Here is a 23,973-nt window from a genome sequence, read left to right as displayed (position 1 = left end):
ACGATGCACCGGCCACTGAAAAACAAAGATATTATATAATTATAATAATAATAATAAGACATTTATATAAGACCTTATATGATATTGTAGACATGCGTCAATATTCAGGTTTATAAAAGCATCGTTAACACATTTATTATTACTGTTAACACTGTTTTTCCTATAAAAATTAATGTTAGTAATCTAGTCTATTATAAGCAGGGATGGGACGATACTGATACCAATATCACAAAACCGAGTATCTACCGATGTTAGTCCTATGGGTAAATTAGTACATTTTATACCATTTATTTATGAACGTATGAAGCTGTTAACAACACATTTGTGCTCCTAAAAACTGCCCAAACAAACATGACTAAGCTAAAATGCTTTTGCTAATTTTTACTTTTTTTTTGTTGTTGCGTAGATTAAAGTACTCTATATATCGGATTTCACATTTCCATCTGTCTGATATTGACCGGTATCGGACCAATAACGATACTGACCGATAATATATGATGACGATAACGATACTGACTGATAATGATACTGACTGATAATGATACTGACGATAACGATACTGACTGATAATGATACTGACCGATAGCGATACTGACCGATAACAATACTGACCGATAATAATACTGACCGATAACGATACTGACCGATAATGATACTGACCGATAATGATACTGACAATAACGATACTGACTGATAATTTTTTACACTAAAAAAAACTTTGTTTTTCGGTGCCTAAACTCACAAGCAGTGATCTCCCCATCGCAGCGTCACAGTCTGACTGTCAGACGTTGGAGAGACGAGGATCCAGGAGCTTCTCAGAGACTTCAGGGCTGTGTGGTACTGATGAGGGTCACCAGCTCCCATCACATACACCCACTTACCAAACACCTGCAACATCACACACTTTAAAAAGACTTTAAAAAGAATGGTTGTGTATTATTGTATTTACTCTGCAAATTAGCAGCAAACTACATTTAACTGTGCACTGACTGCCCCCGCAAAAAACTACTTTAATGTGAGGACGTCTTACCAGTTTGGGGTCGTCTGGTATGAAAGGTTTGATGAGGTCCTTACAGTCAGGAGCAGATGCAGCGCTGAGAGACACCAGAGTCAAGAGAAACATGAAGACGTGAGCAGACATGGTCAGACAGACGGACGAGGATGAGGACGAGGATGAGGATGAAGATGAGGACTGAGAGGAGGCAGCAGCTTCACTGAGAAACAGAAAAACCCTCTAACGCTGACTCATCTTCCCTGTGGAGCCTGAGGTAAAACAGCGTATGTTTGGAAGCAGCAGTGGTTGTGTGAAGGTTCCTCTAATGACCATGCAGAGCCACACTCTGATTCCTTTTGTCCGGCCCTGAATGATCCGCTCCACAGTTCACTTGCTGCCCTGAAATAACCCCAGCATCGTGCCATGACTTCTCCTCCTCCTCCTCCTCCTCCTCCTCCTCCTCAGCTTTTCATTAGTGGAACGAAGGTTATTTCTCAGCTGGGTTTAAAAACATCTTCTTTCTCCTCCTCCTAACAGAGCTGTTACTATAGCAACCGTCTTTGTGGAAGCTGGGAAGTTTCTGGGAAACAGAGACGGAGAAGAAAAGAATGAGAAAGTGACTCAGACGCTGGTGAGAAGCTGCCAGTTCGGCAGTTTTTGAGAAGGAGAAACACAAGAGTGTTTTTATTCCTTTATTTATTTATTTATTTACCACAGTGCAGAGAAACATAAACCACAGTTTCTATTCAAAAATATCACACTATCAGACTTAAACTACAGCAACTCTAACACAAACAGGTGAAATCACATGTTCTATCACATGTCAAACTCATGTTCTCTGTTTCTGCTTCACTTTGCAGCCTCAGCAGCTTCACCGTCGTCCTCCTCTGTTTTCTCTGCAGGAGCTGAAGCAGCTGCTCTGTCGTCTGGACACAGATCTGAAATCATACACATCGTCATTATATGCTGATGATAAATGATACACATCATCATATACTGATGATAAATGATACACATCATCATATACTGATGATAAATGATACACATCGTTATATACTGATGACACACATCATCATATACTGATGATAAATGATACACATCATCATATACTGATGATAAATGATACACATCGTTATATACTGATGATAAATTATAGACATCGTTATATACTGATGATAAATGATACACATCATCATATACTGATGATAAATTATAGACATCATTATATACTGATGATAAATGATACACATCATTATATACTGATTATAAATGATACACATCATCATTATATACTGATGATAAATGATACACATCATCATCTATTGATGATAAATGATACACATCATCATATACTGATGATAAATGATACACATCATTATATACTGTACATACTGAGGATGATAAATGATAGACATCGTTATATACTGATGATAAATGATACACATAGTTATATACTGATGATAAATGATACACATCATCATATACTGATGATAAATGATACTCATCATTATATACTGATGATAAATGATACTCATCATTATATACTGATGATAAATGATACTCATCATTATATACTGAAGTTGATAAATGATACACATCATTATAGACTGTACATACTGAGGATGATAAATTATACACATCATTATAAACTGTACATACTGAGGATGATAAATGATACACATCAATATATACTGATGGTAAATGATAGACATCATTATATACTGTAAATACTGATCATTATATACTGATGATAAATGATACACATCATTATATACTGATGATAAATGATACACATTGTTACATACTGATGATAAATGATAAACATCATTATATACTGATGTTAAATGATAGACATCATTATATACTGATGATAAATGATACACATCATTATATACTGATGATAAATGATACACATCATTATATACTGATGATAAATGATACTCATCATTATATACTGATGATAAATGATACACATCATTATACACTGATGATAAATGATACACATCATTATATACTGATGATAAATGATACACATCATTATATACTGATGATAAATGATAGACATCATTATATACTGATGATAAATGATACACATCATCATATACTGATGATAAATGATACACATCATTATATACTGATGATACATGATAGACATCATTATATACTGATGATAAATGATACTCATCATTATATACTGATGATAAATGATACTCATCATCATATACTGATGATAAATGATACACATCATTATATACTGATGATAAATGATACACATCATCATTATATACTGATGATAAATGATACACATCCTCATATACTGATGATAAATGATACACATCATTATATACTGATGATAAATGATACACATCATTATATACTGATGATAAATGATACACATCATTATAAACTGATGATAGATGATAGACATCATTATATACTGATGATAAATGATACACATCATTATACACTGATGATAAATGATACACATCATTATATACTGATGATACATGATAGACATCATTATATACTGATGATAAATGATACTCATCATTATATACTGATGATAAATGATACTCATCATCATATACTGATGATAAATGATACACATCATTATATACTGATGATAAATGATACACATCATCATTATATACTGATGATAAATGATACACATCATCATATACTGATGATAAATGATACACATCATTATATACTGATGATAAATGATACACATCATTATATACTGATGATAAATGATACACATCATTATAAACTGATGATAGATGATAGACATCATTATATACTGAGGATGATAAATGATACACATCATTATATACTGATGATAAATGATACTCATCATCATATACTGATGATAAATGATACACATCATTATATACTGATGATAAATGATAGACATTATATACTGATGATAAATGATACACATCATTATATACTGATCATAAATGATAGACATCATTATATACTAAAAATGATAAATGATACACATCATTATATACTGATGATAAATGATAGACATCATTATATACTGATGATACATGATAGACATCATTATATACTGTAAATACTGAGGATGATAAATGATACAGATCATTATATACTGATGATAAATGACACACATTATATACTGATGATAAATGATAGACATCATTATATACTGAAGATGATAAATGATACACATCATTATATACTGATGATAAATGATACACATCATTATATACTGAAGATGATAAATGATACACATCATTATATACTAATGATAAATGATACACATCGTTATATACTGATGATAAATGATACACATCGTTATATACTGATGATAAATGATATACATCATTATATACTGTACATACTGAGGATGATAAATGATACACATCATTATATACTGATGATAAATGATACACATCATTATATACTGATGATAAATGATACACATCATTATATACTGTACATACTGAGGATGATAAATGATATACATCATTATATACTGTACATACTGAGGATGATAAATTATATACATCATTATATACTGTACATACTGAGGATGATAAATGATACACATCATTATATACTGATGATAAATGATACTCATCATTATATACTGATGATAAATGATACTCATCATCATATACTGATGATAAATGATACACATCATTATATACTGATGATAAATGATACACATCATCATTATATACTGATGATAAATGATACACATCATCATATACTGATGATAAATGATACACATCATTATATACTGATGATAAATGATACACATCATTATATACTGATGATAAATGATACACATCATTATAAACTGATGATAGATGATAGACATCATTATATACTGATGATAAATGATACACATCATTATACACTGATGATAAATGATACACATCATTATATACTGATGATACATGATAGACATCATTATATACTGATGATAAATGATACTCATCATTATATACTGATGATAAATGATACTCATCATCATATACTGATGATAAATGATACACATCATTATATACTGATGATAAATGATACACATCATTATATACTGATGATAAATGATACACATCATTATATACTGATGATAAATGATACACATCATTATATACTGATGATAAATGATACACATCATTATATACTGTACATACTGAGGACGATAAATGATATACATCATTATATACTGATGATAAATGATACACATCATTATATACTGATGATAAATGATACACATCATTATATACTGATGATAAATGATACACATCATTATATACTGATGATAAATGATACACATCATTATATACTGTACTTTAAAAGACTTTAAATGTGTTTGTACCACACAGAAGATGATGCTTAGATTAACAAGATTAAGATTATGTTTTGTTGTAAACACAAATATCGACATATTTGAGTGATCGTTAAAATATTTTAATCTATTTTATATGTTATTTTATTGTGTTTCATGTTAAACTTTGTACTCATGATGTGTTTTATTTTCTATGTTCAGCGCTTTGGTTTATTCAAAGTGCTGAACATATAAAGCTGGATTGGATTGGATTAGATGTATTTGAATTGACTTCTAAAACTTAAAAAGTACATTTTATATCAGAAAATGACTTTAAGGTCATGAACTTTCAGACTTTTACTTCAGTAATATAAAAATATTTTCCTTTCACTGTGGCGTTCACTGACCTGTGCCTAGAAAGCGATACTCAGGCAGGAAGCTCAGACACTCGGCCTGTTTCTTAAACGTCTCTAACTCAGACGGATCCAGAGCTCCGGTCCGTGCTGTAAGAGAAGAGGAAAAAGAAGGTTTTTATGTGTTTTTATTCGATGGAAATGAAAGATGAAGGTTTTTTAAAAAACGAGGCTCACTGAAGAGGAAGAAATATCGTCCCTTTGATTTCCCGTCGGGCAGCAGAGTGGTGTCTTCAGAGAGGAGACAGTCAGAGCACGTCTCATAGTATTTACCGTCATGGTAGGAAGTGTGACCGTTGATGTTCACTGAGCAGGAAACAGGAAACACAGGAATATTCACGTCTTTGGAGGATAAAGGTGATTTTAAACACTTTAATATCACAGTTAATATCATCTTAATCCCAAATAAATCACAAAAAACTGGGATTAATTGAATCTTTCAGGCTCATCATCCACGTTAATGTGAAGATAATCTTGTCTTTGTTATGAATAGTTTATCTAAGTGTCGAGACATCATGTAAAAAAGGTTAGATAAGTTATTTTAGTTTTTTTAGTTTTGATACTATTTTATAATTTGTCTGAATAAAAATAGCAGCTAACAGTAATTCTAAAGCTAATACCTGGATATTATTGTATACAAATACTGTGGTGTAACTGTAAAAATATCTATAATATACGATAACGATACTGACTGATAATGATACTGACCGATAATGATACTGACGATAATGATACTGACTGATAACGATACTGACCGATAACGATACTGACTTATAACGATACTGACCGAAAACGATACTGACCAATAATGATACTGACCGATAACCATACTGACGATAACAATACTGACGATAACGATACTGACCGATAACGATACTGACCGATAAAGATACAGACCGATAACGATACTGACTGATAACGATACTGACGATAACGATACTGACCGATAATGATACTGACGATAACGATACTGACCGATAACGATACTGACCGATAATGATACTGACCGATAACGATACTGACCGATAACTATACTGACCGATAACGATACTGACGATAACTATACTGACCGATAACGGTACTGACGATAACGACACTGACGATAACTATACTGACCGATAACGATACTGACCGATAACGATACTGACCGATAATGATACTGACCGATGACGATACTGACCGATAACGATACTGACCGATAATTACCAGTAATAATATGTACATTTAATTATTTATAAGGCTTTGTAAGTGGCTTAATAATATTAATTTACAGTTTACAGTACAAAAAAGTGGGATTAATTGAATCTTTCAGGCTAATCATCAACGTTAATGTGAGGATAATCTTGTCTTTGTTACGAATAGTTTATCTTTAAGTGTCGAGACATCATGTTAAAAGGGTTAGATAAGTTATTTTTAAAGTTTTAATATGTATTTATGTTTGTGATCAATCTTGCTCTTTTTTAGTTTTTATACTATTTTATAATTTGTCTGAATAAAAATAGCAGCTAACAGTAATTCTAAAGCTAATACCTGGATAGTACTGTACATAAATACTGTGGCGTTAAAAAAATATCTTCTTATTGTCACGGTATCAAGGGGGCGCCAGAGAGCACATGGGGAGGTTGTGAGGTTATTTAAGCTATTAAGCTATTTCTTACTAACACGTCTATAACCTCTGACCTCTTCTGTGACCTTTACTGTAAAGGTCAGTTAGAGCAGAATAAAAAGAAGAAAACAATGTAAAATCTAATAAAAAATGACCTTAGTTTGGATTTGACCACAGTTTTTAATCCTTATAAACTGTGAGAATAGGAACTGCTGTTTATTTTTGCATATATTATTGGTCTCCTGTTGTTGTTTGGATTGGGAGACCCCTAATGGCAGAAATGTGTGACATCCAGGTTCATACCTGTGGTGTGGCTGGTCATTCCAGTGATGGTGGCGTTAGCCGAGCCCTGAAGACACTTATCACTGTCTCTGTGACGGGAAGACAGAAGGAAACGTGTTATAATAAACACATAAATATATATATATATATATATATATATATATATAAATCAATGACATCACGCGGCCACATGATGATGATGATGATGTCACATGACCACATGTGATCTCTTCTTACAGGCGGTCGGCCCAGTACATGCTGATGACTCCAGAGTCTGAGGACGCCGACAGTTCCACCCACGAGCTGTTCACTGACATGAGGTCATTCTTCAGGCCGAGCTGATCCCACGCACCAACATGGAGGAGCCACTTCCCATAGATCTGACACACACACACACACACACACACACACACACACACACACACACACACACACACACACACAAACACACACACACACACAACAACAACAAATAAACACAATCTTAACACTTTTTTACATTCATTTCAAAAGACAATCAAAGTAAATATTTGTGCATAAAGCCCAGGTTTACCCACTATATTATATTATTTATATTACATTATATTTTATTATAATAAGATATAATAAGAAAAAGATGATGACCTGGATGACTGAGAACCTTCAACAACATTATATTATACTTTTATACACAAGTCATTAAACAGAGTGAAAAATGTTGAAATAAGTCAAATGATTTCAATCAAAATTGCAAATAAAGTAATGAATTTATGATTTAAGAAGATTTAAAACACGTTTTTCCTCAGAATTCAGACTTCAATGTAAAACAACACAGCCATAAGATAACAGTGAATTTGCTCAGTATAATCTGAACTCTGCTCACTTTATCAGGAACACCAAGTCCTGCAACTGACAATAAAGTGTTTTCATGTCTTTAAGCAGTCATAATTGTCGTTGAGCTGTGATTAAAATCCTGAATATAAGAGCGTTTTTAATCACAGCAGCATCACAAAGATCTCCAGCTCACTGCAGAACACAGAGTTTTCTCATACTCACAGGACTGTGAGTGTCCAGCACCAGAGGTTTGACCAGAGCTTTACAGTCAGACTGAGACGCAGCACAGAGGGAGGTGAGCGTCAGCAGAGCCACGAGCAGCAGCTGTGCAGCCATGATCGTGAGGAGGATGACGAAGATGAAGAAGAAGAAGAAGAGGAAGAAGACGACTGTTAGATGACAGCAGGAGACAGAGAGAGAGAGAGAGAGGAACAGCAGCAACGACAAATACAAGCTCTACAGAGGAAACCAGGGGAAGAAGAGAGAGGTCTGACACACACAAACACACACACACACACACTGAACACACACATTCAGTTCTCACATCTTTCAGGTCTTGACTCTTGTGTTCCATTTAAACTTTTACGTAAGAGCCATCTGGCAGAGAGTGAAAAGAAGGACCGTTATATAATGTCCTCTCTGTCCACACATACACACACACACACACACACACACACACACACACGCACACACACTCTTGTACTTGCTGCATATTGAGGACCAGCATTTCCACTTTATAAATCAACACAATTACAAATATCTACTTCACGAATGACATCTACAAAGAACTACTGGGTGCGGTACCATAACATGTCTGCAGGTGGAGCCCCAGAGCAAAAAGTGTGTGAAACACCAAATGAGGATCTATGTTAAAAACAAATGAGGATCTATGTTAAAAACAGAGTATAGCATGTTTACAACCTAAGGAAGTGATTTCAGTGAAAACAAAGTGAGGACCGGACAAAATGTCCTCACTTTGTGAAAATGACCTCACTTTGTTGGTTAAAAACGCTCACTGGTCCTCAGTATACTGCAAGTACAAGAACACACACACACACACGCACATACAGCCTCAAAAACATTACTTTAACAAAGTTAAAAGTCTAACTCTAACCTTACTATAACACACATTTCAAATCTGTGTCCAAAACTGAACCAGTTCCTCAGAAGAGATCAGGTTCTTCTTCCTCACTGGGACCAGGTTTTGTCTCCATGAGGTGCAGAAAATTAGGATTTCTGTTAAATGTGGAAGTTAAGATCTGAAATCACGACAGTGTCGTCAGCTGAACTCTGTCCTTAAATCACACACCAGTGAACTGAACTTGAATTGACTTCTGTGACACAACAACACAACAACACGACAACACAACACGACCACACGACAACGCAACAACACAACAACGACAACACAACAACACGACAACAACGCAACAACACGACAACACAACAACATGACAACACAACACGACCACACGACAACGCAACAACACAACGACAACACAACAACACGACAACACAACAACACGACAACAACGCAACAACACAACAACATGACAACACAACAACACGATAACACAACAACATGACAACAACGCAACAACACAACAATATGACAACAACGCAACACAACATGACAACACAACACGACAACACAACACCACAACAACACGACAACACAACAGTCCAGTTTCTTTCTTTCTCCTAACGTTTCTCAGACAAACTCGTTTGAATAAAAACAAACCCTGACTCTGTTTGACCTGTAGGGGTCAGTGTTTGACTGTAGGTGTCAGTGTTTGACCTGTAGGGGTTAGTGTTTGACCTGTAGGTGTCAGTGTTTGACCTGCAGGGGTCAGTGTTTGACCTGTAGGTGTCAGTGTTTGACCTGTAGGTGTCAGTGTTTGACCTGTAGGTGTCAGTGTTTGACCTGTAGGGGTCAGTGTTTGTTCACAGTTCCATGTCAAAGTTACCTGACATTGAATCCAGCTTTATTTACACAGAATAAAAACACACACACTATGTGAAACACGTCTGTTCATTTCATCTTTAATGTCTGTCCCACAATAAGCTCTATTATCTTGCGTACTGCAGCTTTAAAACCCACTCTGCTGGTGGAGCTGAGGTTCTACTGCTCTTCTTCTTCTGTGGTTTATTTAGCAGCAGCAGCATCAGGAGCAGCGGCAGCAGCAGCATCAGCATCAGGAGCAGCAGCAGCAGCAGCAGCAGCAGCAGCAGCAGCAGCAGCAGCAGCAGCAGCATCAGCATCAGGAGCAGCAGCATCAGCAGAATCCTTCTCATCAGGACACAGGTCTGAAACAGAGACGTGAGGGTTTACAGGTTACAGTTGTTTGTCGTGTTTTCTCAGGATTCTCAGGATTAAGGTAATCTCACCTTTGCTCTCTACAAAGTAGAAATCAGGCGGGAAATCGAGACACGCCGCCTGATTTCTGAAAAGAGCCAGATCAGAATCGGCCAAAGCGCCGCTCTTTGCTGCCGAGGACGAGAGAGAGGAAACGTTAATGTTGTCGTTATTATTTTATTCTTATTGTATCGCTAACCTTTTTCATTTTATCTTATTTTATTCTTATCATTTCCAAAAGTGAACTCACTGTACAGTAGGATTAATCTGCCCTTTGACCCCATGTCGTCGGCCCACAGCAGACAGTCGGCGCAGGACGCCAGGTGCATCCCGACGTGGTCATGTGACGTGGAGTTGAAGTGAACTAAAGCACAGGATTAAGTTTATCGCACCTGTAAACTGTTACGGCTCAGGGATTAATAATCTGCGCACTCACAGGTCATACGGGTGCTGTTCCCCTCCTGAGTGATATTAGCGTGTCCGTACTGACATTTGCCCTCACTGTGAAACAGGAAACACACGAGTGAACACGTGGATGTTAGCGATTATAACAAAGTCTTTTCTCAAAGTCAACATTCATAATCACATTTCAGAATTCTGACTTTTTCTTTAATCTCAGAATTCTGACTTTTTCTTTAATTTCAGAATTCAGATTTTTTTCCCGCAATCTGAGAATTCAGATTTTTTTCTTTAATCTCAGAATACTGACTTTCTCTTTAATTTCAGAATTCAGATTTGGTTTCTTTAATCTCAGAAATCTGACTTTTTCTGTAATCTCAGAATTCTGATATTTTCTTTAATCTCAGAATTCTGATATTTTCCATAATCTCAGAATTCTGACTTTTTCTTTAATCTCAGAAGTCTGACGTCCTGTAATCTCAGAAACACACGAGTGAACACGTGGATGTTAGCGATTATAACAAAGTCTTTTCACAAAGTCAACATTTACTCTCTGTCTCCGAAGCGCAGGGTGATGTTATCACTGGGCTCAGTGGAGATATCGATCCAGGAGCTTTGCAAAGCTTTCAGATTGATCATGTGTTCCTCAGCATCTCCTCCGATGACGCGGAGAATCCATTTACCAGAGATCTGTGTGTGAAACCGAGGAAAAACACAGGAAAACACAGTAAAAACAGATTTAAAGCTCCTTAAACCACTCAGTATAAACAATCACGTGAAATGTAGAAAAGTCAGTGAAACCTGGTTTGTGTCCTGCAGAGGTTTGATGAACTTCTCACAGGGATTAGGATTAGACGCACCCGCCAGAGACGAGGAGAGAGCGAGCAGAGCTAAACACAACTGAGGAAACATGATTTAACAAATCCACGACAAACCTCTCGACAAATGTGGAGGAATTCTGCTGAGATCACACTTTATATGTGTTTTAGAGGGACTGGATTGTTATAATTGGCAGAGTCAGATTACATGTTTGCAGTACATGTTTGAGGACTGAGAGTAAACAGTGTAACGACCTTTAGCATCAAAATTACACCATCTTTATTCTGTGAATTCTGAGAAAAAAATAAAATCTGAATTCTAATTAATCTCAGAATTCTGACTTTTTCTTTAATCTCAGAATTCTGTTTTTTCTTCCAGTAATCTCAGAATTCTTATATTTTCTTTAATCTGTAAATTCTGATTTTTTTCTTTAATCTCAGAAATCTGACTTTTCCTGTAACCTCAGAATTCTGACTATTTCTCTAATCTCAGAATTATAGCTTTTACTTTAATCTCAGAATTCTGATTTTAATCTCAGATTTCTGACTTTTTCTTCAATCTCAGAATTCTGACTTTTTCTTTAATCTCAGAATTCTGACTTTCTCCTATAATCTCAAAATTCGGACTTTTTCATTAATTTCAGAATTCAGATTTTTTTCCCGCAATCTGAGAATTCTGATTTTTTTCTTTAATCTCAGAATTCTGACTTTCTCTTTAATTTCAGAATTCAGATTTTGTTTCTGTAATCTCAGAATATGACGTTTTAATCTCAGAATTCAGATTTTTTTTCTTCTGTAATCTCAGAAATCTGACTTTTCCTGTAATCTCAGAATTCTGACTATTTCTCTAATCTCAGAATTCTGATTTTAATCTCAGATTTCTGACTTTTTCTTTAATCTCAGAATTCTGACTTTTTCTTTAATCTCAGAATTCAGATTTTTTTCTTTAATCTCAAAATTCAGACTTTTTCTTTAATTTCAGAATTCCGATTTTTTTCCCGCAATCTGAGAATTCTGATTTTTTTTCTTTAATCTCAGAATACGACTTTCTCTTTAATTTCAGAATTCAGATTTTGTTTTTTTAATCACAGAATCTGACTTTTTCTTTAATTTCAGAATTCAGATTTTGTTTCTGTAATCTCAGAAATCTGACTTTTTCTGTAATCTCAGAATCTGACTTTTTCTTTAATCTCAGAATTCTGATATTTTCTTTAATCTCAGAATTCTGACTTTTTCTTGAATCTCAGAGGTCTGACTTTTTCTTTAATCTCAGAAATCTGACTTTTTCTTTAATCTCAGAATTCTGTGTGCACTCGTGCAGAATCAAAAGGTCGTATAATCTGAGCTGTAAATACTGAAACATCAACACTCTACATGTTGACACGTGAAACACCGTGCGTCACGTGATCTCGTCACGTGATCTCGTCATGTGATCTCGTCATGTGACCACAGAAACACCAACATCATAAATCAGAGGCAGACGCGCCGACGAAGGGAAGAGAAGCTTTTATACCGGCATATTGAAAAACCATGGAATACTTCTCTGTATTTACAAAAACACAATAATAAAGAATTAAAAAAGAGGGAAATGAACGCGTCACAAATGGAGTTCCCGTTTACTGCCACAACATGAAAACATGATCTCATTTACAAATGCATCTGCGTCTGGATTATGGCTTCAATCTAACAGGAAAAGAAAAGAATAATCTCAGTTCAGGTGTGAGGCTGCGTCATCGCTCCATCACTTTAAATAATAACAACAATAATATCAAATACACAAAACAAGACAGAGGAGTTACATGTGTGAGCTGTACAGGAGATTATTGACCTTTGATACATGATGATGATGATGATGATGACGATAATTCATCCAAAAACAAGCTTATTCTCAGCTTTCTGTACCAAACACTCACTTAGATCACAGTTTATTCGGATGACGGTGAGATTATTGGTGACCAAAGTAATTTCAGAAGACTTAATCTGTCCTTTAATCTGTTTTTTAATCTGTCTCCCTCTGGCTTTAACATTTCCGGGTATACAGATACAAAGTCTTACCAGATCATCAAAGTGTAAATGATCAAATGTGAAGCCATAATAGTTTTTAAAAAACCTTGGTTTTTTTTTTTGCATAAAGGCAGATCTGATCTAAAAACTTTGGTAATCCCAGGGTTCCCACACTGTGTTTGACATCAAATTCAAGCACTTTTCAAGTCTATATGTAAATCGAGCAATGCAGGGCGTGAAGCGGTAGGAGGCGTCGTAAAAAAACAAGGGAGACATTTACCGAAAATATCAACAAAACTTCTTTCTTGCCCAGAATTCAAGCACTTCAATGACCCGTGTGTCTATTTCGGGCAATTTTCAAACACTTTCAAGGATTTCAAGGAGCCAGAAGCACCGACACTGCACATTTATAGGTTTACTCCATTTGATCGACAAGGACGAATCATTCAGAGGGAGTTTTTATTAGTGCCGTCAAACGCTAACGCGTCAACGGCGTTTAACAGCATTAACGTGCTAACGCGTCAACGGCGTTTAACGGTGTTAACTGCTAACGCGTCGACAGCGTTTAGCGGCGTTAGCGTGCTAACGCGTCAACGCCGTTTAACGGCGTTAACTGCTAAGGCTTCAACAGCGTTTAGCGGCGTTAACTGCTAACGCGTCAAAAAGCGTTTAGCAGCGTTAACGTGCTATCGCATCAACGGCGTTTTACGGCGTTAACTGCTAAGGCTTCAACAGCGTTTAGCGGCGTTAACGTGGTAGCGCGTCAACGGCGTTTAACGGCGTTAACTGCTAACGCGTCAACAACGTTTAGCGGCGTTAACTGCCAACGCGTCAACGGCGTTTAACGGCGTTAACGTGCTAACGCGTCAACGGTGCTTAACGCCGTCGACGTTAACGCAAGCCGTGTTTTCATGACGACTGACCAGAAGAAAAAAAAAAAGAGTGAAGTCATGTTTACGTGACTCCCGATTGTTAAAACGAGTCTCTAAAGTGACGCTAACCTATAAAAACAGAGGCACACATACGCAGTACGCAGGTACGCTAGCGTTATTTGTTAGCCCTGCTCTTTTTTCCTTTAATAAACAAGACCGCTCCAGTTCCACTGTAGGTGGCGCTAACAGCGCTAAAAGGAGCTAATGTAGCTAACGGAGCTAACTGGTAAGCGGCGCCTGGACTCCGGCGTCGCGGCACGTAAACGTGACGTAACACGCAGGTCTTTTTTCCGGTCAGTTGTCATGGAAACGTGTCATGCTAATGCTAATGCATGTGTAGTTTATTGAACCTTAGGCTCCACTTCCTCCTGCACTTCACTATCATTGTTAGATGTTGTAAAAAGTCACATAGTCTGACTTTAAACCTGGAACAAAGCTCATGTTTTCAACTTTCTTGTCATCATTTCCTGCTTTAAGTGAGAAGAAAACTTAACAGAGGTGAAGACACAAATATTAAGACTTTACAAACATCTGTTAAAACCTTCAAATCAAAATCAGTGTCTTCATCTCTTTAAGTCCTTTAAATAAACTTGATGATAAATAAGATACTGGCCTTTTGTTGTGTGTGTGTGTGTGTGTGCGGGGGGAGGGGGGGGGGCGAAGGACGCAGAGGCAGAAACAGTGGCCTGTGAGTGTGTGAGTGTGTGAGTGTCACACTCGTATGTAAATATACAAAGAGTTCTCCTCAGGGTTTTTGTTTTTGTTGTTGTTTTTCTTTAAATTTGCTTAATTTGTACAGTTTCATGGACGCAGAAGAAGAACTGAGTCAGCACAGTGTGTGGGTGTGTGTGTGTGTGTGTGTGGGGGTGTGTGTGTGTGTGATAGAGTCACTGGCCTGGAGGACATCACCTCCCGTCTCTCTCGCTCTTTATTATTGATCCACATGAGTCCACTGAGTCCAGCCTTCACACACTCATGGTCATGTTTGGAGAATACTGCAGAGAACACACACACACACACACACACACACACACACACACACACACACACACACACACACACACACACACACACAGATACTCTGATGATTGATCAGGTCATTTTTAACCCTCTCCTTATGTTAAAGCAGCACTTTATAAATTGGTAACTGAACATAAACGACTCACACTCTCATTCTGAAAAGGGTTGAGGAAGTTTCCTCCCATCTCTCCGTCCTCTCTGGGAGTTCCTGGCTGGTTACTCATACTTAAGTTCCCAGGAGAGTTCTTTACAAACAATAATTCAGACAAAGAATATAAGGTTTTTTTAATACTTCAAACTACAACAAGTTTAATCTGTTTCAGTTTCTCTGTTACCTTTGGGAGACTGTCCATGTCACCTGACCCTGAGAGAGAAAACACAAACAAAAACGATCATGATCACATTTTAAGAAGGTGAAATAAAATAAAACCAGTAATGTTCGTGTACCTAACGATCCGTTCATGTGATGTGGTTCCATTCCGGCCATTCCACCTAACGGACCATCGCCACCTGCTCCCATAGGGAACTAAAAAAAGAGATAAACTTCATCATTACAACAGCACACGAGTGAAAACACGACTATTTAAAAGTCCAGTGTGTCAAATTCAAATATAAATGTAGAATTGCTTCAAAATAAAAGGTTTTTTGGTTTTCGTGGCCTTAGAATAAACCTTCTATATGTACTTTATGCAAAAATTCAGAGATACAAGAGATAAGCTTATTCTTACACACTGGCCCTTTAAGAGCCCACACACACATACACACACACATATACTTGTACTTGCTGCATACTGAGGACCAGCATTTCCACTCTATAAATCAACACAATTACTAATATCTACTTCATGAATGAAATATAATGCATTATTATTATTATCTATAAATAACTACTGGGTGCAGTACCATAAATTGCCTGAAAGTGGCGCACCAGAGCAAAAAACTGTGTGAATCCACCAGGGCTGGAAACCGGGTTTTTGTACCAAATTGAGGAGCTCTGTTAAAAACAGAGTATGTTTACAACCTAAGGAAGTGATTTGAATGAAAACTGTGTGGGGCCCGGCAAAAATGTCCTCATTTCTTAAAAATGACCTCACTTTGTTGGTTAAAAACCCTCACTGGTCGCAAGTACAAGAACACACACACACACAGTGAAAAATGTCTCACATTCGGTCTGTTTCCACTCGGAGGAACTGTGTTTATCATCGTGTACATGTTGTCGCCGGAGTTTGTTGAATCTGACAAAACAAAACAAAGATGTAGGAGAAAAATTTTAAAAAGAGCAAAAACAATGAATATTAACACACACACACTCATATACACACAACCTACCTGCTGGACTTGGCATTATCGGGGTCCCTGGTGGTCCGCCACCTCCTGGTGGACCCTGGAATTACAGTGTTTTAAATCATAAACTAAAGAACAACAGCCGACTGGTGGAGTTTAAAACAGTTTAGACGTGAACACACGTACGTACCACGTAACTTCCTGGAGACGCAGACGAGTACGGAGTCTTAAAAAAAAGAAAAACACACAGAAACAGATCGTTAAAGAAATTAAATCACAACTTCCTGTTCTGTGTCCTTCGTTAGAGCACTTACTGAATTAGAGTTTGGAGGATTGGGCCAAGGTCTGCCCCCACCAGGGCCCCTGTACGAACACACACACACACACACACACACACACACACACACACACACACACTCTTGAGTCTTTTGGCATGCTTGTGTGTTTCTCATTCATCTGAGCAGATCTGGCAACAACAAAGTCTCCTGCTGCCAGAGAACAACAACAACAACAACAGAGACGACAGACAAACACAGGAAACTCAGCCTCAGCTCAGCGTACAAACTCTCACTGAAATCAACTCTGGATTTCTTTATATTTCTTTATTTCCCTTCATTTTCTGAGAGGTTGCACGTCAAAGCCAACGCGTGGTTATTACGGTAATTTCACTCCCGCTGTTGCAGGAAACCAGAGAATTAAAGCGCATTATTTGTCTTTTTGTGTTAAAACTTTATGGAAAGGCGTGGGATTAAGTCTTCCCACCCCTTTTTGGATTAAATATGTATATCTTACAAACTACAGCTACAACTCACATGTTCATGCCGGGCATCCCTGGACCGACCAAGGCGTTGAGTGGTGGTCTCATTCCACTTCCATAATTCTACAACAAAACAAAACAAAACAAAGCAAAGCCTTAGTTACGTCCATAAAATAAAAAATTTTTCCCCCATAAATCACCTGGTTCCTCCTCACCTGAGGCCCTAACGGTACCATGCCTCTGGGCGGAGTCATGCGCTGCATGGGTCCGCCCATATTTGGATGTCCTGAAAGAGTCAACATTAGACTTTTTATTATTCTCCATATTTTTATTATTTTCTCTCTTTACTGACACTCAATCAACAACTGCAATGATAAAAGTACACGTGATCACCAAATAAATGTAAACAAAACAAGGTAAACATCAATACAGGGGAATAATAAAGTAAAGTTAAGGGCTACAAACCTACATAAATCAGAGATAACACATCATTTAAATACCACGGGATTTTGATTTATTCCGTATGTAAACTATAACTAGCAAGTTAAAACGTAATTATCTCGTTATCAAATCAAAAGATAAACAGAAATGTGCTAAAATATAATTTATTATCATTTATATGTGTGTGTGCACCTTGCTGTCTGGAGGGATCCATCCCCGTGGGTAACATGGGCTGACCTCCTGGGACTCCTCCAAGTCCCTGCACAGGAAAGCATGGTCATCAACCACCTGCAGTTCTGCTTCACACCTGCAGGTGTCAGTGTGGCTCTCTCTTACCTGATTTGGTAATCTGAGCGGAGGTCTGGGTCCTCCGGGGTATCGAGGCGACATAAACGGCTGGAGTTAAAGAATGTAGGGTTAGAAACACTCAACAGCGTAAACAAATAAATACAAATATAAACACAGTTCAACAAACGTCAAACAAACTCCTTTAACACTCTGATTCATTTACACCATATATTATTGTTTTTCTACCATTTACTACATGGTGATAGGATTTATATTGGAGGGATAAAACAGCTTGGAATAAGTAATTTAAATTAAATAAAAATAATAATTTCAGTATAGACTCCCACTACTGGTCACTCAAAATACAATACTGCCACCTGTAGGTTGACCTGTAACATTACATCTACATGAACTCAATGATGTCAGCAAGAGTAATGGGTTCATACAAATGTGTTTATAATGGGTTTGAATGATGACTCTTAGTGTACACTAATATAAGACTGATATTATATTATATTAATATTTATATATCACAGACAAAAATGATATTCAAAATACTAATAACAGATAAAAGCTGTAAAAAGGTCTGCACACTTCATAATAATGTGACTGAAACTATAATAAGAAATGTTAAAGACAACAAAATGAATTGTCCTGAGCCTTAAAAACAATCCTGTGAAGACAGTGACGGTGTTTGTGTCTTTAGCAGCTGTGTGTGTGTGTGTGTGTGTGTGTGTGTGTGTGTGTGTGTGTGTGTGTGTGTGTGTGTGTGTGTGAGTGTGTGTGTGTGGGGGGGTGTGTGTGTGTGTGTGTGTTTTCTTTTCTTGTCCTTGTCAACGACAACAGCAGCAAAGCTGTTGCTGTGTTTGATGAACAGAGCGACGTTAAAGTCCGCAGTCGTAGCAAAAGACAATAATATTTCACTCTGTTTCACCACTAGAGGGCGATGGTCGACTTGTTTTCTTTATTAATCTCCTGCTTCTGTTCTTTTAGCTGCTCTGAAGAACACATCCAGTAATTTAGCTCTAAAACACAAGGGTCATAACATTATCATTATTATTATCATAAATAATAATAATAATAATAATGATAGAGGTAAACTTGTTTTTTAGATGATTTTTTTGGTTGTCCATGTCAGAACAGGAACAACTGCTGTTTGTTTTTGCTTATAAACGTTTGTAATTTGTCACTTTATTTTTTTGCTGTGTGTGTGTGTGTGTGTGGGTGTGTGTGTGTGTGTGTGTGTGTGTGTGTGTGTGTGTGTGGACAGGGGTGTAGGTTGGGGGAGGGGCTTCGAGGTCTGCACAGAGTCTTGTTTTTGAGACAGACTCACTTTTGTCTTGAAAAAAGAAATAAAGGTTATTGATGTTCGTGTCAGACGAGAACATCTGAGATTGACTAATAACTCTGTGGATCAATGAACACCTGAGTTCTTCTGATCTTGTGTCTGTTTTAATGCACAAATGCCGATAAACGTAGGAGGTAAAGATTCTACACAGTTACACCTGAGTGAGAAGAAGATTGAAAAAAATGGTGATCGTATTAAGACAGAAACACCAGAAATGAACATCCCTGGGTGTGTGTGTGTGTATGGATTATAATCCCGTCAAATATTCAAATATCATTCTCCCTCTCTCTCTACCTGAAAGAATCCTGGAGGAACTGGACCCACCGGCATGCCTTCTCCTGGAGGAAGGTTCCCGAGGACAGGACTGGGAGCTGCTGCAGCACTCTGAAGGAAAGCAAAGGAAATCATAGTCGTCATTCAAAATGTTCAATAAAATATAATAACAATAATAAAACACGCTCAAAAAACCTCAAAATGAATGAAACTATTATACTATGCTATTTTGCATCAATGCGTTTCCATTTTAAAGGGACACTGTGTAGTATTTATGGGTTTATATAACCCAAAATCCACTTTTTTATACATATTATGTGCTCCTGCATTGTCTAGTCGCTGTATAATAGTTTTTGTTTCATTTTCGTAGTGTTTCAAAAAGTTATGTAAAATAACATGGTCACGGGCCGCGGTTGCATAGCCACTGTTAGCAGCGAGACGCCATGTTTCTACCGGAGCCTGTAAGGACAAACGTGAAAGAACAAATCAAGCGTCGCTTTACTTGTCGCAGAAGTCCCGATTGGATCTTTTTACATGTTTAGAACGCAGGAGCACACGTATTTTACAGCGGATAAAGGAACACCAGTACCTGACCGTACGCCCGCACCACGGAGAAAGACGACGAGGACGACATTTGACCGGCTGAGGATACCGTAGCGCTCAGGGAAGGGAGGGGGTGAGCAGAGGAGCAGTTCTTTGTTGTAAATTTCAGCCTCTCCTCTAGATGGCACTATAAACTACTTACTTCACCTTTAAGTAATTTATTTTAACAATGCAAGAGTTTTGACTTCATTTAAAGGTGAAGCTCCTCTGCTCACCCCCTCCCTTCCCTGAGCGCTACGGTATCCTCAGCTGGTCAAATGTCGTCCTCGTCGTCTTTCTCCGTGTCAGCAGAGGAGGTTCGTGAGGTGAGGGAGAGGGCGGAGCTACCACGGCCGTAGCAGACGAAGCAGAGAGAGTGGAGGTGGGACTTCCGCTACAAGTAAAGAGGCGCTTGATTTGTTCTCTCGTGTTTGTCCTTACAGGCTCCGGTAGAAACATGGCGTCTCGCTGCTAACAGTGGCAATGCAACCGCGGCCCGCGACCATGTTATTTTACATGACTTTTTGAAACACTACGAAAATGAAACAAAAACTATTATACAGCGAGTAGACGATGCAGGAGCACATAATATGTATAAAAAAGTGGATTTTGGGTCATATAAACCCATAAATACTACACAGTGTCCCTTTAAAGATGTGCACACGTCCGTCAGCACTAATGCACAAACACAAACCTCTCATGAACTTGTGCCGCCAGTGAAACAACACAATAAAAACACAAACCATCAAAAAGTCAATCCAAACTTTTCCCCCCATCTCTCTCTCTCTCCCTCACTTGGATACTTCCTGTCTGCAGATGCCCTGCCATGGTTTACACACGGCTGCCACAGGTTTATTTTTGTACCTTCTTGTTGTGTCCCAGACGGGCGGCGCTGGCACATTTCAACAGCGCTGCCTCCGTCTGCTTCCTGTGCCATTGTACTCCTGAATAACCCAGAGTCAGCGGCGGCATCAGCCTCTTCCTCATTAAGAGTAAGAAGCAGAAAACATGCAGTGTGGGAGAGCGTCGTATATCTGTGTGTATGATAGCGTGTGAATCGTCTGTCTGCCTGTGTCTCTGAGTGTTTCTTTCTTTATTTATTTATATATTTGGTGGGGAAATTCACCCACAGACTCTGAAGTTTCCGCGGGCTGATTTTTTAGGTCAGAGACGAGAACCGAGACTTAATCAGAGCGAGGATAGAAGCGAGCTGACACTCTAACACCCGTCTGCTGCCGCATCCTCGTTGTTTTCTTTTGTCATTTGGCCTCACAGGGAACAGGATGCTCTGGCTGAGTTTTGAGTCCGTATTTGTCTCAGCAGACGAACGTGCAGACGGACACAGATGGATATTGTATCTCTGTGGTTTAGTGGTTTAGAGACGTGTGCGTGTGTGTGTGTTACTCATTACCAATAGTCCTCATAGAGAACAAGGCCGGGTCCTAATGAGGCAGAATCTAATTTCTGAGGAACTGGTTAAGTTTAGGGTTAATGTTTAAATTGTGGTTAGTGTTAGGCAACATCTTGGCCTATATATGGGCAAACCTGTGTGTGTGTGTGTGTGTGTGTGTGTGTGTGTGTGTGTGTGTGTGTGTGTGTGTGTCGGGACTGAACAATTTGTGGAAAATATATCATATAAAAGATGATATTGTGACTTTATTTTGACAATTTTAAAGTTAAAGGTGCCATATGTAAGAATGTGGCCAAAAACGGTTACTACACTCAAATTCATTTTTAGGTCTTTTTTTAGTCTTTTTAGGTTTGGTTTTCTGACGTAATTGGCAACCCGTTGTTGCTCGGCAGCTGAGTCTATACTGACTGCAATGATTGGTAGACGGCGGTAGGTGGCGCCACATGACGCCAAAACATGATTTCAAAACATAAACATGATTTGCAGTCTGCAAAACATTTTTGTTTAATGCAAATATTTTGTCTGTACTGTTGTTGTTGGTGAGTTCAGTTTGTTATATGAACATTATTCCTGAGTCTCTGTGACATATTAGGAGGATTTTATGGCCAGTTGCTTTAGATTTATTACATAATGCACCTTTAAGTTTCATGTGTTTTACGATGCATTGCTACACGACACAAGTAAATCAGTAATTATCGTATACTGTATTACAAAATGTGATGTATGGGTTACATTTACATATTACATATAAATCTTTTGTTGTCTTGATGACCACTCAAAGCTGCTTCACACTACACTTTTGCCATTAAAGCGTCAACGCATTTTCTAGCACACATCTTACATACCCAGTCACACAGCCACTTCACCCCAAAAATATATATATATTTTACTAATTTCCAGAGTCAAATGTGTTATTCTATCATCACACAGTAGATCTAAGATACACGTCTCATTACCACAACAGCAGAGGACGTTAGGATTGAAAAACTGTCATAAAACTAACAAAAAGATGACGTCTAAATGACAAAAAGATGACGTCTAAATGACAAAAAGATGACGTCTAAATGACTGCGTTTAAAAGCCCTTCACTGTTCTTAACTGTGTTTCTGTCAATCATAACAAAACAACTCTGTAATAGAACATGAATTAAACAAAAACAGCAGCATCATTAATTGTTTACTCTGAAAACCACAACCCTCTTCCTCCTCACAACCTGGATTACCCACAATGCCTTTGCTCCATGGCAGCATGGAGGATGGTGAAAATAGGACAAAGCAGAGATAATGAGTGTGTGTGTGTGTGTGTGTGTGTGTGGCAGTGAGTGTATGAGAAACCGAGTGAAGGAAAAAAACAAAACTATACCTGACGAAGCAGCATTTTCACAACACGGCAACAAGAAAATAAATAAATTAATAAAGTCTACACAAAAGTGACACCATCCTAATATCTATGGAAAAATAAAAACACTAACTCCTCTGGTTCTAAATCTCATTTATGATGAATCAGAGTCAAACGACGTAAAATCACAATGAATCACGCTGAGGTTTCACATAAAAACCCCAAAAACAGTCTTTTCTCTGGTTTGTTTTCAACTGGAATGACATGAATCGCTTGATGACGCTCGTATAACATTTCTATAGCACTTATCT

The 23,973-nt window shown here is 37.5% G+C and overlaps 2 protein-coding genes across 27 annotated transcripts in view; both read right to left on the bottom strand.

The window, feature by feature from the left end:
- Positions 1-1,720: 1,720 nt before the first annotated feature.
- LOC310939188 (saxitoxin and tetrodotoxin-binding protein 2) lies at positions 1,721-8,850 on the bottom strand. The gene is made up of 6 exons (XM_083903866.1): positions 8,634-8,850; positions 7,836-7,978; positions 7,620-7,687; positions 5,888-6,016; positions 5,705-5,800; positions 1,721-1,932 (listed from the first exon to the last, which is right to left on the bottom strand). Exons 1-6 carry the CDS (start codon positions 8,745-8,747, stop codon positions 1,844-1,846), a joined length of 639 nt encoding a protein of 212 aa, XP_083759992.1. The 5' UTR covers positions 8,748-8,850; the 3' UTR covers positions 1,721-1,843.
- A 7,035-nt stretch (positions 8,851-15,885) lies between these two features.
- The window catches only part of ssbp2b (single stranded DNA binding protein 2b), a gene marked incomplete at both ends in the record, with an annotated part of 61,612 nt that continues 53,524 nt past the window's right edge, over positions 15,886-23,973 (bottom strand). For 2 of the 26 annotated variants that reach the window (XM_083903369.1, XM_083903379.1), the window contains 13 exons: positions 15,886-15,915; positions 16,087-16,185; positions 16,276-16,304; positions 16,388-16,466; positions 17,105-17,175; positions 17,270-17,324; positions 17,415-17,450; positions 17,539-17,587; positions 18,037-18,104; positions 18,197-18,267; positions 18,615-18,681; positions 18,759-18,818; positions 20,353-20,442. In XM_083903369.1, the coding sequence (XP_083759495.1) occupies positions 15,886-15,915; positions 16,087-16,185; positions 16,276-16,304; positions 16,388-16,466; positions 17,105-17,175; positions 17,270-17,324; positions 17,415-17,450; positions 17,539-17,587; positions 18,037-18,104; positions 18,197-18,267; positions 18,615-18,681; positions 18,759-18,818; positions 20,353-20,442 (804 nt within the window). Of the gene's footprint in view, positions 15,916-16,086; positions 16,186-16,275; positions 16,305-16,387; positions 16,467-17,104; positions 17,176-17,269; positions 17,325-17,414; positions 17,451-17,538; positions 17,588-18,036; positions 18,105-18,181; positions 18,268-18,614; positions 18,682-18,710; positions 18,819-20,352; positions 20,443-23,973 lie in introns of all 26 variants that reach the window. The other 24 variants (XM_083903376.1, XM_083903386.1, XM_083903385.1 and 21 more) reach the window with 22 other exon arrangements.

Source organism: Microchirus variegatus (genome assembly GCF_963457635.1).
Source record: "Microchirus variegatus genome assembly, chromosome: 17".
Classification (NCBI taxonomy): domain Eukaryota; kingdom Metazoa; phylum Chordata; class Actinopteri; order Pleuronectiformes; family Soleidae; genus Microchirus; species Microchirus variegatus.
The sequence above is the reverse complement of the archived record's forward strand: the minus strand, read 5'-3'. Positions and strand labels throughout refer to the sequence as shown.

Coding starts and splice junctions, on each gene's coding strand:
- LOC310939188 (XM_083903866.1), bottom strand. CDS start 8,747: ATGGCTGCACAGCTGCTGCTCGTGGCTCTGCTGACGCTCACCTCCCTC. Junction 7,979..8,633: donor TGCTGGACACTCACAGTCCT/GTGAGTATGAGA, acceptor TGTGTGTGTCAG/ATCTATGGGAAGTGGCTCCT. Junction 6,017..7,619: donor AATGACCAGCCACACCACAG/GTATGAACCTGG, acceptor TTTCCTGCTCAG/TGAACATCAACGGTCACACT.